This window comes from Quercus suber, unplaced genomic scaffold (genome assembly GCF_002906115.3).
Source record: "Quercus suber isolate HL8 unplaced genomic scaffold, Cork oak 2.0 scaffold_50, whole genome shotgun sequence".
Classification (NCBI taxonomy): Eukaryota; Viridiplantae; Streptophyta; class Magnoliopsida; order Fagales; family Fagaceae; genus Quercus; species Quercus suber.
In genome coordinates, this window is record NW_027069515.1 from 962,626 (window position 1) to 981,717 (window position 19,092).

At 33.1% G+C, this 19,092-nt stretch overlaps 1 protein-coding gene and 1 long non-coding RNA gene across 2 annotated transcripts; both read left to right on the forward strand.

Annotated features, from left to right (window-relative positions):
• The first annotated feature begins 8,690 nt into the window (after window positions 1–8,690).
• LOC111990947 (stemmadenine O-acetyltransferase) lies at window positions 8,691–10,060 on the forward strand. Its single transcript, XM_024022715.2, has one exon. The coding sequence runs from the start codon at window positions 8,691–8,693 to the stop codon at window positions 10,041–10,043; it is 1,353 nt and encodes a 450-aa protein (XP_023878483.1). The 3' UTR covers window positions 10,044–10,060.
• Window positions 10,061–16,254: 6,194 nt separating this feature from the next.
• On the forward strand, window positions 16,255–18,111 carry LOC136066873 (uncharacterized). Its single transcript, XR_010628387.1, has 2 exons — window positions 16,255–17,527; window positions 17,663–18,111. It is a non-coding gene; the product is annotated as an uncharacterized LOC136066873 (long non-coding RNA).
• The last annotated feature ends 981 nt before the right edge of the window (window positions 18,112–19,092 follow it).

Consider the following 19,092-nt stretch of genomic DNA (forward strand, 5'->3'; position numbering starts at 1 on the left):
TATCCTCAAATGTATGCTTATAACTCAACATACCAGAAGCTTTGAACTTCTCATATGATCTTCTCCTCTGTTCTTCTCATCAGTTGTTTCTCCTGTGCCATATGCGGATATGCCCACTACTGGTTTTGTTGGCCCTTTTTCTCCATATTTGCTACAAAAATCTCGGCATAATCGGTTTCCTCTGCATCTGCTATTGGACACACTGGTTTCTTCTTTTAGATCTAGCTTTGAGAGTAGAGAAAAAGTAAGAGAAAATTGTTGGAAAAAGATAAAGATTATGTATAAAAATAAATGAAGGAATACAAGCTGTGGGCCTTGCATTGTGCGGTGACAAAAATATTAAAGTCTAAAAGGTAAATAGCACATTTGGCTATTAATTGAAATTCATTTTAGTTTTTTAATTTTATTTTTATTTAATTAAATTTTTAAAATTTTAAATTTATTTAATTTAGGTCTTCGTTCAATTATATTTAAAAATTTATATTAAGCAAGCAATTAACTAATAAAAATGATTTTTTGAAAAAAAAAAATCTCACATAAAAAAACCTGTAAAATATTTTTATTAATTTTATAGATTTTTTTCATGTGAGAAAAATATTTTTTAAAGGCAGTTTTTTTTAAATTAAAAAAAAAAAAAAAAAAAAAAAACTAGTTTCTAAGCATGTGAATGCTTAGAGGCTTTTCTATTTTTTACCCCCTGGTTATTAATTTCATTCATCATAATTTGCGATTGTTTCATTCTTCAATCACTAAAATATCTAGAGGTGTGATGAGATTTATGTGTTTGTGTGAAATAATTTTTTCGTATAAATCTTATCACACCTCTAAGTATTTTTGTGATTGAAGAATGAAACAATCACAAATTATAATAAATAAAAATTATTTATAAGGAATGGGTTAAAAACACAACCGCCATAGTTGCTGCCAAATAGCTGTTTTCAAGATTGATGAGAGGGCCTTATATGTATGTCACTAATATAGGGGCTACTTTGAGATATATATATACACACACACACTTTACTGCATTTGATTTGCAAGAATAGTCAAAGAAAAAAAATCATTTATAATTCCCCTTAAATATGAGTTTAAAATGAAATAGATTTTTCACATTTTAGATACATAGGGCTTCATGTCTGGCCAAAAAAGGGGTTAAGAGTGGTAAGAGAGGAAAAAAAAAAAAAAATAAATAAAAGAAAGGAGGGGGGTTAAGAGAGAGAAAAAAAGTAATTGTTTTTTCTTCTTCTTCTCATCCTTTCATTTGTAGCGACAGACTTTCTAAATAATTTTGCAAATTTTTCTAAGCACTTAATTACTCGGTCGTCTTCTTCTTTCTTCTTTGGAAATTTTTTTTCCTACTATATTTTATATTTTTGGATAAAAAAAATTATTAATCTACTATGTCATAAAAATTCATAGATGGATCAATCTAGTCCGAAGCTCTAATCTGTCGTCACCTCTTTTTGCTAATTTTATTGAGTGCAAATAACAATAAGTTTCAAGTAATATTTATCCTTTGCTAATTTGTAAATTACACCTTTAAAGTTTGGGAGTGTTTAGATTTTACACCTTGAAGTTTCAGAATTTGAATTTTACCCTTTAAAGTTTGGGGGTGTTTGAATTTTACACATTAATGTTTCAAAATTTGAATTTTACCCCCTAACTTTTAGAGGTGTTTGGATTTTACTCTCTAAAGTTTGGGGCTGTTTGGATTTTCTACCCTGAAATTTCAAAATTTGGGGGTGTAAAATCCAAATACCCCTAACTTTTAAGAGGTAAAATCCAAATTCTGAAATATTAGGGTGTAAAATCCAAACACTCCAAAACTTCAGGGATAAAATCTAAATTTTAAAATTTTAGAATGTAAAATCCAGACCCTCCAAAATTTTAAGGGTGTAATTTACAATTTACCCTTCTTCTTTTAATGTTACATGACAACAATTGGAGATTGCTACCATTGCCTTTTCTTTTGGATATAAGTGTGACATATGAGCCAATTTTATTTCAAGCAGGATGCTTCTTAATCTTGGTGACAATTGACGGCCAAAATGGTCAGATACTATCTTTGGTAGAAATATTTGGAGATTTACCACTGTTTGCAAAAATAATTAGGGGTTTACTACTTTTTTAAAACTCGAGTTAGTGAAACTCGGGTTTCATGAAAAATAGTACGACAAACTTGAAGGCTATTTTTTCAAAGAACTCGAGTTTCTGGAACTCAAGTTTCAAAAGAGTGATACATCTATGTATATTTTTAAAACAGTGATAGATTGCCAAATATTTCGCTCAACAGTGATATTTGACCATTTTAGCCGACAATTGACAACAACCAGAGATTGCTACCATTGGTTTTTCTTTTGGATAAGTGTGTTCACTTAACTACCAGATTTGACCTTGATTTATTAGGCAGCAATAATTCAACAAAAATGTTGCATGAACCAATTTTATGAGCCAAAAAATTAACGATACCTTAGAAGTATTGGTGCAGGGTATATTTTTAAAATTTTTTATGAAATATTAAAAAATAATTTCTTATAATAATTTATTAATAATTGCTGCCTTTATTAAAGTGCAATGACTCTCTGAGCATGTCGCTCACGCTTTAGATTCTTCGCCATACCTTTTGGAGTTATCACTGTCAGTGTACTTGTCCACACAGATGGGTTTCGAGTTGGTTGGTGATGGATGGTATTGAATATTTTTTGAAAATTTAGGCTCTTGTTAACGTTGTTACTGTAATTTATATTTTAAAAATATGTGTAGGTGAAAAAATGTATAAAAATATGTGTAATGTTGTTTAAAAACTGAAATATGTGTAAATATGAGAATTTATTTCTAACATATATCTCGTTAAATGTATTTTAATTTGGCACGGATTCTTTACTTTTAAATAGTATTCTATATCCGGTCATATGTGGAAGAGAAAACCATTATTCTTATGGGCACTATTTTCATGTAAAAGATAAAACTCTTTAGGTATTTGTTGAGTCAAAATCCTAGTTTTATGAAAATAATATATCCTTGTATATACTATATTTCAGGGTAAAAGAAAGGACTATTGAGAGCTTCAGATCCTTCAAGCGGTGTAGGCTTGTAAGGATAATCAGTGAAGGTAGCTGGGTTGTTACATCCTAGGAGGGACACGCACAATGTTTTAGTCTACTACACTAGAAACCCCATAGACACGTGTATTGTCTTAAGATAGTGATATGGTCCATGCCTCAACCATGCCATCTAAAAACATATATGAATTGACGGTATTGCTTCTATTGTTATGTTATTAACTTGAAGCATCATTGAGGTAATATCTCTCTATTGTTCTCTAATTTTTTGGTAAATTCTAATTTATGTGAATTTTAATCATTTATATGATATGTTGAATGTTATGAAATTCAATCTATTTTATCAATTATTGTTCTTAGGAACAATAGAAACTCTATAAAAAAAAAAGGTTTAGAATAACCTCATGGTGACAGTGTTATGGAGTTATGCTGCGAAAGTATTGTTCTTAAATGTTGATTTGTGTCATCGGAATAAAGCTCAGTGTCATGGCTCTCTTAACCGAACAATCCCCCATGATTAGACTATAGCATCGACTTTCATGTTGGACACACTTCTACTCATGGAGGTTTAAACAACCTTCAAATGCCTTGCCTTTCTTTAATGAAATATATATAAATTGCAACCAAAAAAAAAAAAAATGTGGAAGAGAAAAGAGAATAAAAATTGTCTAGATATAGAGAGTAATAGAAGAAAAAATTTAGTACAACAATCTATTACGTAACTTCTTTATCACAATTGTGATGCGGCAGAGCGTGAAAAAAAAAAGTTCACATATGAGTGATATGCAACCATTTGCAATTTACCATATTAACCATAATAGACAATTTGAATTCACGCTTCATAGCTAAGAAATTGGGATTGGAATTATTTGGATGCCAGTGGCTTACTGGAGGAAAATGTTGGGACCACAAAAAATGGTACAACTTTATACCACAACTCTCTATGTGGTCTGGCTTAACTCGCCACTGGAGGCCAGGAGCCGCCAAAATAGTACTACCATAAGAATAATTGAAGGCCTCATTTCCTAGACTAGTACCTATGTGAGGTGGAGGAAAATGTTGAAACAGAAAAATGAGGTCAGGATTTTCTTTGGCTATAAAGCTAGAGATGGGTCCAGAATTATCAATGATGCGGTTAGCTTTCTTGAAGAATAGACTCATAAATAAGAAAAGAGTCCGTAGGGGCGGCGCCAAGTGCGATTCAGGTCTCATAAATAAGAAGTGGGTTTGTAGTGGTGGCATCAAGTACAATTCATGTCTCATAAATAAGAAATGGGTCCGTAGTGGCTGCGCTATAAGTGCAATTTAGAGTAGTCACACAGGAACACCCGACTTGAAAAAAAAAAATTTATAAACAAGGAGGCAGTGGGATCACGCTCACAGTGTTTTAATTTGAATGTGCTGTCCCTAATAGCCCTTAGCACGTTGATGTTAGATGTACTTTGGTGTTTTCGCGAGATGCTTGCTGTACAAAAAGGTCTTGGTAAGTTAATAAATATTATTATTATTTTCATTGGAAAATTACTGAGCCATAGCATTGAGATATACTGTTGCATCTCATACAAAATATATTTGATGGGTTATTTTTTGAGGATGTGAAAAATATCATAAACTTTTATGAAACCCACAAATATGGTGCTTCTATTTTCATGAAAATTATTTTGAGAAAAGTTCAAGTACCTTAAATTTTTATGTTGGAAATTGGGATTTTATAAGGTACATTATCTTTAAATTTTCTCAAATAGTGGGGTATTGAAATTGAGGAATGTGAGAGAAAAAAAAAGTATTTTGAGAAATATTATTTGGGACTCGTAAAATAGTTGATGATAAATTTCAACTATGTGAATTATATTGAGAATTGGGATAAAAATAATTTTTTGTCTAAGTGTGAAAATGTTTATGCTAAAAGGGCACTCCTATTGTTAAGTAAGAACAATGGTGTCATTTTCAAGTTGGTATTCCTATTTTATAAATAATAAAGATACAATGATGCCCTTGTATAAAGTAGACACTTGTATTTGTTACAAAAGTTATATGAGAATGAATTGAAATATTATACAATTGTTGTATAATGATGCCAAAGTTATTTTGACAAAAAAATTTAGTCCCTTATGCTTGTGAAATTATGGAAATTCGTTGGTTCCTAAATGTAGTTCCTAGTAGTTAGAGACTACTAACCTTACGTAGATGCTAATAAGTAGTTAGAGACTACTAACCTTATGTAGATGCTAATAAATCTACATCTCTTGCCATATATTTATGAGTTGAGAAATGGTGGAAAACAATTTTTAGTTGTATAAATTTTGTGCTTAAATCCACCAAGAGCAAGAGTAATGTAAAAAAAAAAAAAAATGATATATTATGTATAAAGCGGTTTCTACCATACTAGAAGCACATACATTAAAGCATGCTACTATATTGAATATATAGTGATGGAAAAAAAAAAGAATCTGATTATCGTTGGCCATGTATAGATATAGAGAGTAAAAGAAGAAAAAATTTAGTACAACAAACTATTATGTAACTTCTTTATCACAATTGTGATGTGGTAGGGTGTGAATGGTGAAAAAAAAAAGTTCATATATAAGTAATATGCAACCACTTATAATTTACCATATTAACCATAATAGACAATTTGAATTCACACTTCATGGCCAATAAATTGGGATTGAGATTATTTGGAAGCCAGTGAAGTCACCGGAGGAAAATGTTGGGACCACCAAAAATGGCACAACTTTGTATCACAACACGTCATGTGGTCTTGGCACAACTCGCCACTGGTGGCCAAGAGCCACCAAAATAGTACTACCATAAGAATAATTGAAGGTCTCATTTCCTGGACTAGTACCTACGTGAGATGGAGGAATATGTTGCAACAAGAAAATGAGGTTAGGATTTTCTTTAGCTATAATGCTAGAGATGGGTCCAGAATTATCAATGATGCGGTTATCTTTCTGGAAGAATAGTCTCATAAATAAGAAAAGAGTCTGCAGGGGCGGCACCAAGTGCAATTTAGGTCTCATAAATAAGAAGTGGGTTTGTAGTGGCGGCACCAAGTAAAATTTAGGTCTCATAAATAAGAAATGGGTCCGTAGTGGCCGCGCTATAAGTGCAATTTAGACTGGTCACACTAGAACACCTGACTTGAATTTTTTTTTTTTAAACCTTAAAAAAGTAGTTGTTATTTCTTTTCTTCTCTTCCTTTCATTTTGGGGAATAGACTTTCTAAATAATTTTGCTAATTTTTCTGAGCACTTAATTACTTGGTCAACTTCTTCTTTCTTCTTTTCGAAATGATTAGGATATTTTTGGAATAGGAAAAGAATCCTTAACTTTAGAATCCGTCAAGAAAATGTACATCATCACAATTGTGAGCCGACGACACCAGTAGTTGTCAGTCTCTAGAGGGGTCCGTCAGGAACCTTATACCCAAAACCTACAGAAGCTGAAGGTTAGGTTATAGCAGTAGGATGATGCTCGCTCTTGATGACCAAGCATACGAGCCCATTCCAAGCCGACGGACACATGTCCCGTACTAAGCAGACGGATAACACCGAAGGACGGATAGGCATACCGACGAATCCTACGTGTCCTTACGTGATCTCCACGCATATTCCTATATGGAAATATCTTGTGCTTGCGCGCCACACGCCAAGACCATACTATACGATTTTCATTTCCCAATATGGGAAGATGTCCCAAAGATCTCAGTGACATTAACTCCACCTCCTCCCTATAAGGAAAACCCCTGTATTTCTGGGATCTAGGTCTACTCCACATCACTATATAAACAACAGGTTTTCTCTTTTCCAAGGTATGCGGAAAAATCCCTAGCTCTCTCACTATGGAGTTCTTGGAAATTTCTCATTTACTGACTTAACATTCGAAGGGTCTTTGGCCTGCACCTCACCAGGGCTCTTTGTTTAGTTCTTGGTTTATTGTTTTTCAGGTACCCATTGGAGTGTTCGAGGACGATCAACTCATTGACGATTTTTGTGTATCATTAGGAAAAAAAAAATTTCCTTCTCTATTTTATATTTTTGGATAAAAGAAAATTATTATTAATCTACTACGTCATTAAATTTCATAGATGGATCAACATAGTCCGTAGCTCTAATCCATCGTCACCTCTTATTGCTAAATGCTAATATTATTAGGTGCAAATAACAAGAAGTTTCAAGTAATATTTCTCCTTTGGGTAATTTGTAAGTTACACTCTTAAAGTTTGGGAGTATTTGGATTTTATATCATGAAATTTCAAAATTTGGATTTTACTCCCTAAAGTTTGGGGTGTTTGGATTTTACACCATAACGTTTCATAATTTGGATTTAATCCCCTAAATTTTAAAGGCGTTGGATTTTACTCCCTTAAGTTTGGGGCTATTTGAATTTTATACTCTAAAGTTTCAAAATTTAGAGGTGTGAATTTCAAATACTCTTACACTTTAGGAGGTAAAATCCAAATTCTGAAACGTCAGTCGTCAATGTGTAAAATTCAAACATCTCAAAACTTTATGGGGTAAAATTCAAATTTTGAAACTTTAGGGTGTAAAATCCAAACGTCCCAAAACTTTAGTAATGTAATTTACAATTACCATTCTTTTAGCAAGTAAAATTCAAATTCTGAAATGTCAGTATGTAAAATCTAAACACTCCAAAACTGTAGAGGGTAAAATCTAAATTCTGAAACTTTAGGATGTAAAATCTAAATATTCCAAAACTTTAGTAGTGTAATTTACAATTTACTAATCTCATTTTTAATGTTACATGACAACAACTGGAGATTGCTACTATTGTCTTTTCTTTTGGATACAAGTGTGACACATGAGCCAGTTTTATTTCAAGCGGGAAGCTTCTCAATCTCGGTGACAACTGACAACAACTAGAGTTGCTACAATTGATTTTTCTTTTGGATAAGTGTGATCACACTTAATTTCTACCTTGATTTGGACAACATTATTATTATTGAACAAAGATGTGCCATGAGCCGGCTGCAATTTTGTTTCAATCGGTCGGGAAGCTTTTCAATCGAGTTACATATTTGCAAGATTGAAATGACAAAAATAAATGATAAAGGTCTAAAATGACTATTACCCAAACTTTTAAAAGAGCTTTTACAGCCTTTTCGCATAATATACAAAGAGAACAAAAGAAAAATCAACATCTGAAACCAATGGCCTCCTTGGAAAAATTCAAACCGTCCTCAATCTATGAGATTATGGTTGGGTTATTGATTGCTTCAACTATCATCATTTAAGAAAGTTCCTTGAACAAGTAAACCACTTCTCAAAGTCATTGGCTTCTATTACGACTAATGCTAAAAATACAAACGTTTTTATAAAAAATTTACCAACTGTTGATGTGGTGAGTAATTATTAGTAAATAAAAAAGTGATATTAATAGTAAATTTAGGTAAAAATTAATAAAAAATTGTATAGCCTCATTAATATTTTGTAAAAATATTGTAAAATAGTTTGTAATGATTGCATTACTATACTATAAGAGCTTCATTGAGTAGGATGCTTATAAAAGGAAAGCTCTTAGCAACACATTTAGGACCACGAACTACTGAGGCAACGGGATCTTTTGCAAATAAGCAAAGAGATTACTCAAAGTAATTCGTGTGCCAATATGATGAAGGTTGAGGTCACTATCATTTCAAAAGAAACAATCAAACCATCTTCACTAACATTGCACCATCTGAAACCCTACAAACTCACCCTCTTGGATCAGGTCACTCCTGCAACTTATGTTCCCACAATCTTCTTCTACCCCATGACCAATCTCAATCTCGACGTGTCCCAAATTATTGCACAGCTTAAAACTTCCTTATCAGACACCCTCAATATCTTTTACCCATTTTCTGGGAACATAAAAGACAACCTTTTCATCCATGAATTTGACACGGGTGTTCCCTTTCTGGAAGCTCGTGTTAATTGTTCCATGTCTGAGTTCTTTAAGCACCTAGAAACAGACTTATTGAGTCTATTTGTTCCTTACCATGCCTTTTGCAAGGAAACAAATACTACTATAGGTCAAATGGCTGTTCAGTTGAACCTCTTTGATTGTGGTGGAATAGCAATCGGGTTGAGCAGCTCACATAAGGTTGCAGATGCAACAACTGCGAGTATTTTCCTGCATTCTTGGGCTGCCACCTTTACTAGGTCTCCAGAAAAAGTTATACATCCAAATTTCTCTGAAGGATCAATCATGTTTCCACCAAGAGATTCACTTCCACATAAGTATATAACTACAATGGAAAACCTGTGGTTCAAAGAAGGTGATTATGTTACGAGAAGGTTTGTGTTCCATGAAAAAGCAATAGCCACTCTAAGGTCCAAAGCGAAAAGCGAACTAGTTCCAAAACCAACACGCACTGAGGCATTGACATGTTTCATTTGGAAACACTGCATGGCAGCTTCTAAAGCCAAATCAGTTGGGCCGAAAAATAAATCGATGACCATACTGGTCCAAGCAGTGAACTTGAGGACACGAATGAAGCCACACTTGTCAGATGCTTCTACTGGAAATATGTTTTGGTGGGCACCCGCTGCAGCTGATTTGGCTATGGAGGAGAAAGAGTTGCATGAATTAGTGGGCCTTGTAAACGAATCCATCGCAGGGTTTGATAGCGATAGTGCGGAAAGTTTGCAAGGAGATGAAGGTTTTTTGGCTTTCTCCAATTTCTTTGACCAATTAGAAGATATGTTTTCTGCAGAACCAAAACCAGATGTTTGTGCGGTTACATGCTGGCTTAGGTTTTTTAACGATATTGATTTTGGTTGGGGGAAGCCATTTTGGGTTGGTATCATGGGGAAAGTTGGCCCTGCATTTAGAAATTTAATAATATTAAGTGAAACCCCATGGGGTGATGGGACTGAGGCATGGGTGACCCTGGAAGAGAGAGAAATGGCTATATTGGAAAATGATCCTGAATTTCTTGCATGTGCTTCCCTAAATCCTAGCATCTCAATCTCCGTTTAAAATCTTTGGATGTGTTTCTGCTTGACGCCAAAGATAAATAAAATTGCAGTAGTTGCTAGTACGTAAGTTTGAGAATTACAATAAATCCTTAATAAATTGGTCTATGTGTCATGGTCTTGAACTTTACATCGAATCATAAGGTTTCACTTCAAGTGTAAAATGTGTAAGGTTGTGTACTTTTTTTTTTTTTTTCCTGAGATGAATGGGTGTGTACATTGTTGAATGTGAAGTAATAAATAAATCGGAAATTATTGGAGTACTAGTTAGGCATACTGCTAAATATGTAAGTTTAAAAGGAAATCTCACGCGTATTGATTTTTTTCCCTTTTTATTCATTTCCTGAATCAAATGTAATGAAGTTATTAAGTTGTAATAAAAATTTATATAAGGGCAGAAAAGCAATATAGTTTTCATACACATGTATTTTGACATAGATATTTCTGAATGTTTCAATGTTATAAAGTTGGACCAACACCATATTGTGACAGTGACAGTATTATGAAGTTTTTTTTTTTTTTTTGAAACCGACTGTATTATGAAGTTTAGAATAACCTTATCATCAAGATGCTATATGTTGAAACTATTGGAATATTTTTATAAAGATTACAATATTATTTTTAAATGTTGATCTAAATGTGTTAATAGAAATCAGTTTCTTTCTTTGATGTCTTTCCTATTTTGAGTTGACCAAATTAATGCATATTGATTAGTAAACCTTTCCAAACATTTGTGCACCTGGTGTAATTCCTTATTAAGTATTTTCTTTTAAAACTCAAACGTTTTCTAAATTGCTAATCTGATATGTTTCTTTCTTACAATAGCCAAAAAATCAAAGTAATAAACATGAGAATTTATTTCTAACATTTATCTCATTAAATGTATTTTAATTTGGCATGTATTCTTTACTTTTAAATAGTATTCTATATCCGGCCATATGTGGGAGAGAAAACCATTATTCTCATGGGCACTATTTTCATGTAAAAGATAAAGAGAATAAATTCTATTGAAAAATGATATGTCTACAACATTTTTACAACAAATCCTAAGTGGCAGGTTGTTACTGGTTGTTATTGTTGGAGCAAAAAAGTAATCTTAATGTTAGTTTCAAATTTGAACCAATAACAACTAACTACTTATGATTTGTTGTAAAAATGTTGTAGACGTAGCATCTCTCAATTCTATAAGAACGTGTTATTTCTAATATTTATCTCATTAAATGTATTTTAATTTGGCATGGATTCTTTACTTTTAAAAAAGTATTCTATATCCGGCCATATGTGGGAGAGAAAACCATTATTCTCATGGGCACTATTTTCATGTAAAAGATAAAGAGACTAAATTCTATAAGGACGTGCTGTAAAACTCATTTTTACCTCTCCAATCCCAATATGTCACATCATTTTATCACATATTTGATAATAAACACAATCACACTCATTCAATTCTAATACTCATATATAAATCCAATCAAATTGGGAATTTATTGTAATATTGTTAGGTGTAGTAAGATGTATTAAATTTTAAGTAAAATGTTGACGTGGTAATCACTTATTGGATGGTATAAAACATGAGTTTTACACTCCATCCTTATAGAATTTAATCTCAAAAATAAAACTCTTTACATATTTGCTAAGTCAAATTCCTAGTTTTATGAAAATAATATATCCTTGTATATACTATATTTCTGGGTAAAAGAAATGCACTATTGAGAGCCACAGATCCTTTAAGCGGTGTAAGCTTGTAAGGACAATCAGCGAAGGTGGCTGGGTTATTGTATTCTAAGGGTGGCACATATAATGTTTTAGTCTACAACACCGGAAACCCCGTAGATGAGTGTATTATCTCAAGACAGTGACATGGTCCACGCTTCAACTCTTCAATATTGATCTATGTGTGAAGTGGTCAATTTAATTGTATTGTTACAAAAGTGGAAAAAAATGGTATGCAATGAATGACATATCATTCTTTGGCCTAATTTACGTCAATTTTTTAATTCAGTGAAGGTTACTGTTTCAATCTGATATGTGTGTAAGACATAATTTTGAGTCGGATTTAATAGGTAGAGACACCAATATAATTATGTTGACTCAAAATTATCAGTGACGATAACTATTTTGGCATCAACTTTTTGCCTATAACATGCCCTTCTTATATAGCTTGATTATACAGATTTTGTGTTGATGTTATTCTCATTCTCATGTGCTGGCCTTTACAAATTGTACGCAAGGAGGCAGTGGGATCACGCAAACAGTGTTTTAATTTGAACGTGCTGTCCCTAATAGCCCTTAGCACGTTGATGTTAGATGTACTTTGGTGTTTTCGCGAGATGCTTGCTGTACAAAAAGGTCTTGGTAAGTTAATAAATATTATTATTATTTTCATTGGAAAATTAGTGAGCCATAGCATTGAGAAATACTGTTGCATCTCATACAAAATATATTTGATGGGTTATTTTTTGAGGATGTGAAAAATCTCATAAACTTTTATGAAACCCACAAATATGGTGCTTCTATTTTCATGAAAATTATTTTGAGAAAAGTTCAAGTACTTATATTTTATGTTGGAAATTGAGATTTTATAAGGTACGTTATCTTTAAATTTTCTCAAATAGTGGGGTATTGAAATTGAGGAATGTGAGAAAAAAAAAAGTATTTTGAGAAATATTATTTGGGACTCATAAAATAGTTGATGATAACTTTCAACTATGTGAATTATATTGAGAATTGAGATGAAAAATAATTTTTTTATAAGTGTGAAAATGTTTATGCTAAAAGGGCACTCCTATTGTTAAGTAAGAACAATGGTGTCATTTTCAAGTTGGTATTCCTATTTTAAAAATAATAAAGATACATTGATGCCCTTGTATAAAGTAGACACTTGTATTTATGCCAAAAGTTAAATGAGAATGAATAGAAATATTATACAATTGTTGTATAATGATGCCAAAGTTTTGACAAAAATATTTAGTCCCTTTTGCTTGTGAAATTATGGAAATTCTTTGGTTCCTAAATGTAGTTCCTAGTAGTTAGAGACTACTAACCTTACGTAGATGCTAATGAATCTACATCTCTTGCCATATATTTATGAGTTGAGAAATGGTGGAAAACAATTTTTAGTTGTATAAATTTTGTGCTTAAATAACCACCAAGAGCAAGAGTAATGTCAAAAAAAATTATATATCATGTATAAAGCGGTTTGTACCATACTAGAAACACATACATTAAAGCATGCTACTATATTGAATATATAGTGACGGAAAAAAGAAGAATGTGATTATCACTGGCCATGTATATGATGATTCTATCAAAAAGCTAATTAAGCCTAAGCCAATGAAGAAGCAAATAACTTACATTTATATTAGCACTATTTTATTTTAATTCAATTATATAAAATTGGGTGATTTTCAGGTCACCACTTCCGAAACTCCACTATTATCACAACAAGCGGTTACAAGTAAAGGAATCCCAAGTATCTTACCAACCTACAGTTGAAACCTTACCCCAATACTCAATTGGACTTGTTTTGTAGTGACAGTTCCCACCTTTGATGCACGACTCTCAAGTTCATGACTAACCAATGCGTGGATCTCAGTACGCGACTTCAACACCAACTGAAAGAGAGGTTGGCTGCAAAGTTCTTCAGTTCATCCTACATGATGAAGATCAAGAAGATGCTTGGTCACAAAACCCTTTGGTGCAAATACACAGTAACTACTTCAGAAGAGATGAACTAGGGCAAGAACTTCGCTTCTAGTCACAATTTACTTCAACAAAGTTTTCTCAATGCTCGTGCAACTTATGAACTATTTGACGACCTTTAAAACAATCCTTTTATATGTCTAGGGTTAGGAGAAAAGAAGGCCCAAAGACACATTCACAGATCCCAAGAAATCAGATAAGAATTCTGAATTTCTTAAATCTTGACAGATAGGAGGTATCGAGCAGCTGTCGAGCTTACGGGCTTGAGACAGCTTTCTTAAGCTCGATAGATGCAGCTGTCGAGTTTTAATGAATTTGCACTATCAGCTTGTTTTCTTGGACAGACTTGATGACTTCAACACTTGATCTTGAAACCTTGTTTATATGTTCTTAATAAGTGAAACCACATATGTCCTAACAATCTCCCCCTTTGGCAATCTGTGACAAAACCACAACAAACAAATGATCATATGAGAGAAGTCATAAATCACTCAACTCATATTCACTTGTTGAATACAATAAAATCTATCCTATCACAAACCCTTGAAAAACTTTGCAAGAAAAGAGTTTATGGCAAGTAGACTTTGACAACTTGTATTTCTGAAATACTTTAGACAAAACTCATCAAGACATCTTGTGTGAAACAGAAATAATAGATTGCATACAAGTATAAGAAACATATGTATAAAGATAGAAAGAAAACAACACATGTAGAGACAGATGAAAGAAACATACATCCACATATAGAGAAAATAAGTACAATGTATGTAAAAACTGGTCACAAGACCTCATATACAAGAACAATGTATCTAAAAAGTAGAAAAGAAAAAGATACATCATATCCTCACTACATCCCTCAAGTATCAACACTCTCCCCCTAACACAGATGTCTTATACTAACTCTTCCCCTAAGATGACTACTCTCATATCAAAATTACTCCCCCTTTTTGTTACGAGTGACAAAGGGTAGAGTGTCAAGTAGACATCTCATCAGTAGAGCTAGCATCTTCATCATCATTATCCGAAGCATCATCGTCCTCATCATCATCATCCTCAGAATCAGAAGCCGCTAGAGGAAGTGGTGAAGGACTAGCCTCAGGAGCAAACCCAGCCATGGTCGCCTGCCATTGTACAATACGACCAACACGAACATTCACCTGATACAACTCAGTGGAGAATGTATTAAGGTGAGCATCCATGCGCTGCAGCTGCGCCATGATGTCTCCAAGTGAAATATCACTCAACGAGGAAGAAGGTGCAGATGTAGATGGAGCAGATCTCGATGGAGCTGAACGGGATGGAAGAGTGGAATCTGTCTGTCTCGACCTAAACTGAGCCTCACTACGTTTTACGGTAGTGACATCTATGGCACATATGAAAGTGAAATGGTCGGACACGGGAAAAGAAATGGAAAAATGGCGTAGAATCCTCATGATAACAGAAGGAAAGATGAGCTTATCATGGGTCGTCGCATCCAAATGAACATCTATAATAGACAGAATGAAATGAAAAGGAAAATCTATGGTAAGATGCTTAAGAAGGGATAACAAAAATCTAGCACAAGGCTCTGTGATGGAGTTGTAGTGAGAAATTGGATGGAGTACAAAAGTCATCACCATGTTTAAGAATTTAGGACCTTTAGCAAAAGGTCTACATGATGTGAACTGACGCTCACCCCACTCCGAAGGGCGCTCACAAAAAGTAGATATGAGCTCATCTTTGAACACAATTCGCAGACACTGACAAGAAGGATAGTCAGGAAACTCTATCCTAGGAACCCTAAGCACATCCGCAACTAGCTGCGGTGTGACAGGGATGCGCGTACCTCGAACGCAAGTGAAAAAGAGAGGTATTGAATAATCAATCTGGTGCATGTTGGAGTAAAACTCCTGAATGAGCACGAGAGGACATGTGACCGGGACGTCACACAATGACTCCCATCCCCTACTGTGAATGACAGAGGGAAGGCCAGTGTCGACGAAGTCTGCCAAAATGACTTGGCGTTCCGAATGAACACCTCGTCTAGAAAAGTTCTCCGAAAATCCTTATGGGCATCATCATCACGGAATCGAAGATTAAGAGGAGCAGACTCAGAAGATGAAGAAGCTCCAGAATGCAGAGGATTCCGAGTTGGAGTAGATTTACGCATAGGTGTCATAGACACTACTAACATAAATAGAGAGAGAGAGAGAGAGAGAGAGAGAGAGAGAGAGAGAGAGAGAGAGAGACAATANTATATATATATATATATATTCATATTCTATAGTATAAGAGTTGATGTATACATATATTAAAGGCCAAAATATTATTTTGGTCTTTAAAATTCACCAAAAGTTTTTTTATTTTTTTTATCTTTAAACTATTGAAAAATTCATTTTTCATTGCTAAACTATTGAAAATGTTTCACTTTATTTCCTTAAACTTTAAAAAAAAAAAAAAAAATCATCCTTAAACTATTAAAAAAAAGTTTTTGTTGTCCCTATTTTTGTCACTAAACTATTAAAAAAGTTTTTTTGTTGTTCCTATTTTTTTGATAGATATAATAGGATTTGAAACATATGGCATTTATTCTATTATGATTGTTTTTTATCATCAAGCTAAGACACGAACATGTTCTCTTTTTTTAGGTGTTATTTGAAATTGAATTCAAGTCTATTATTTCATTTTCTTGACAACAAGATAATTTTCCAATTGACCTAATTGAAACCTACAACTTTAGAATTAATTTTTTATTTTTAGTTTAAGCACAAAATTTTGTGAGAGGTTCTATAGAGTATTAAAGAATTGTGTGTTCAATTTAACTGTTAAAATATCTTATTTTCAAATAAAGGATTTAAGATCAAATCTCTCTCACACACACACACATATATATAATATAAAAACAAATCCAATAATATATTGATCCGATAGTAAATAACCACGATCATGGATAGGATGCCATATATTCATATTATCATATCTTAAAAAATAAAAATGAACATAAAAAGAGGGAATTGATGTTGTGAGATAAGTATTGCATTAAAAGAAGTTGGCCTGAATATGTGTGGAGCATATTTGCCTAGTGAGTAATACCTAGGCACAATATTTTTCACAATATTTTTTACAATTGTTGAATTTACAAGTTTTTGTTGATTATGATATGGTTCAACTATTAATACCATTTTTTTTTTTTTGGAAAAAACTATTATTAATACCACTTAATTGTACATGGTACACAGTTTAGCAGCTTAGTAATTGTTGTGAACAAAATTTGTGAGAAAAATTGTCTCTCTAAACATTTTGTATTTATAAATAATAACATTCAGTTATTCGTGCCGATTTCTTACATTAAGTATTCAAATTTCCATGCAGCTAACAACAGTTTGGGCCTTAGGGTCAGCTGGCACACCCGTTAGTGAAAAGGGAAAGAAGACTTTCTTGCTAAATCAAAAAAAGCTACCAAACATGGAGATAATTAAGGGCCGGGTCGACTTTATTTTGGTGATAGCCGTGCTAGTGGCTACGGTGACCTTTGCTGCTGGCTTAACTGTGCCGGGTGGTTTTAATAGCTCTGATAATGGACCTACAAGCCAAGGGCTGGCAACCTTGGGAAATACATGGGCTTTCCAGGTTTTCATTGTCTCTGATTCCATGGCTATGTATTTCTCCATGACAGGGGCTTTCCTCCTCATATGTTCATTAGCAGCTAGAGATGTAGCAAAGTTTGCCAATTTCTGGGCTTTAATACTAGTGGAAGCAGCTATTTTTGCAATGTCCGTGGCATTCATGTCCGCTACATATTTAGTCGTAAGCAATATTTCTTGGGTTGCATATCTTGTTTTGGTCATGGGAATTCTCTACCTTTTCTGTTTCGTTGTATTTCTCATAGTGGGCTTTGTCCCATTTGGGATTCCCCATCCTATAATCCATCGCCTTTGTCAGGTTGTCATTCCTTTGATGCTTTATTATACCCAACCTTTTAATGATAAAGTAGATGACCAAAAGCAGGAGTCTTTTTCAGTGGAAAAAGACAAGCATGAAGAGTCTCAGCCAAGCAACAAAGATAGACAGGAGGAATTTCAACAGAAGAAAGACTAGCTCACTTCAAATATACCGGATGCTTGTGCATATGGTGATCAACCTCAAGAGACTTCTCAAATAATAAAAGCTTGTGAGACTTCTCAAATTATATAGAAGCTTTGTGATTGTAATAAACCATTCAATTCCTAGTATTTTAGATGTTTGGACATTAACAAGCATCATATCCTATGAATTGTAATTTTTCTTTTTTATGTTTGGACTTTAACAAGCATCATTTCCTATGAATTGTAAACAGTACTGCACGGTTTCTTTGCTTGTTCAACGATTAGTGTGGAATTTGTGGTTTTGTATGATATTCCTTTAATTAATATTCTGTTGTTGATTGTCTTCTTGTAGAAAACATTTTTGCAAATAAGAAATTTAAAACGTTGGCATTTTGGGTATATTGCAACAACATTCAGTAGTATTTAAACCGAGCTTTCCATGAACAACCCAGACTCAACTTGATTAAAACTGCTAGTTTATATTCTTTTATCAAGAAATAAGCAAGCTCAATCTGTACTTTGAGGCTTGTGCTGTAATCGATACAAGCTCGAGCAATTCTTTTTCGATGAACAAACTCACGAAATAAAGGCTTGAGTCTTGACAATAAATAATTTAAGCCCCAATATAAGCCCATTAATAAGACTTACTATGCATTCGGTAAAAAGTAATAAAGCTTTGCTATTAGCTTCGTATAGGCTTTGAGTTAGAACTTTTTTTAAAAAACACCCAAAAAGCACCAAAAAAACATCTAAAGGTGTGGCCTGTCCCACTTGGTCAATTTTTAGTCCATATGAACCCTAGAATCATGCCACTCGTCTATCCATTTAAAAATATGTAAGTTGTTTGATTAACAATTTTTTTTAGAATTGTAATTTCCATGAACACGAGCTTTATCATGAAATGAGAGAATTTTAATTCCTATCTTTTACATAAGAATTACTAAGGAGACACTTATATTCAACTTTTACTCTTCCTTCTCTGTTTTATTTTTTTTCCCCTAAAACTAACTAATGAGTTGATTTTAGAAAGAAAAATTATTTATAAGTCACCTAAATAAAATTTTTATCAATGTTCAATGACATTTTTTCTATTAAAATATTATCAATAATTTCCAAATGATTAATTCATTAGTTTTAAGTAGGATACAATTTAATGCCTAATATGACAATTTTAAGTAGGGCATTTTCTATATTTAAATATCAGTTAAAGAATATGTTAGGTTTTTACAGTTGGCCTATTCCATGATATTTATCTGTAATCAATTTCAAGTTCATTAGGGTCCGTTT

Excerpts from the sequence above, each read along its gene's own strand:
- LOC111990947 (XM_024022715.2), top strand. The coding sequence starts at position 8,691 with ATGATGAAGGTTGAGGTCACTATCATTTCAAAAGAAACAATCAAACCA.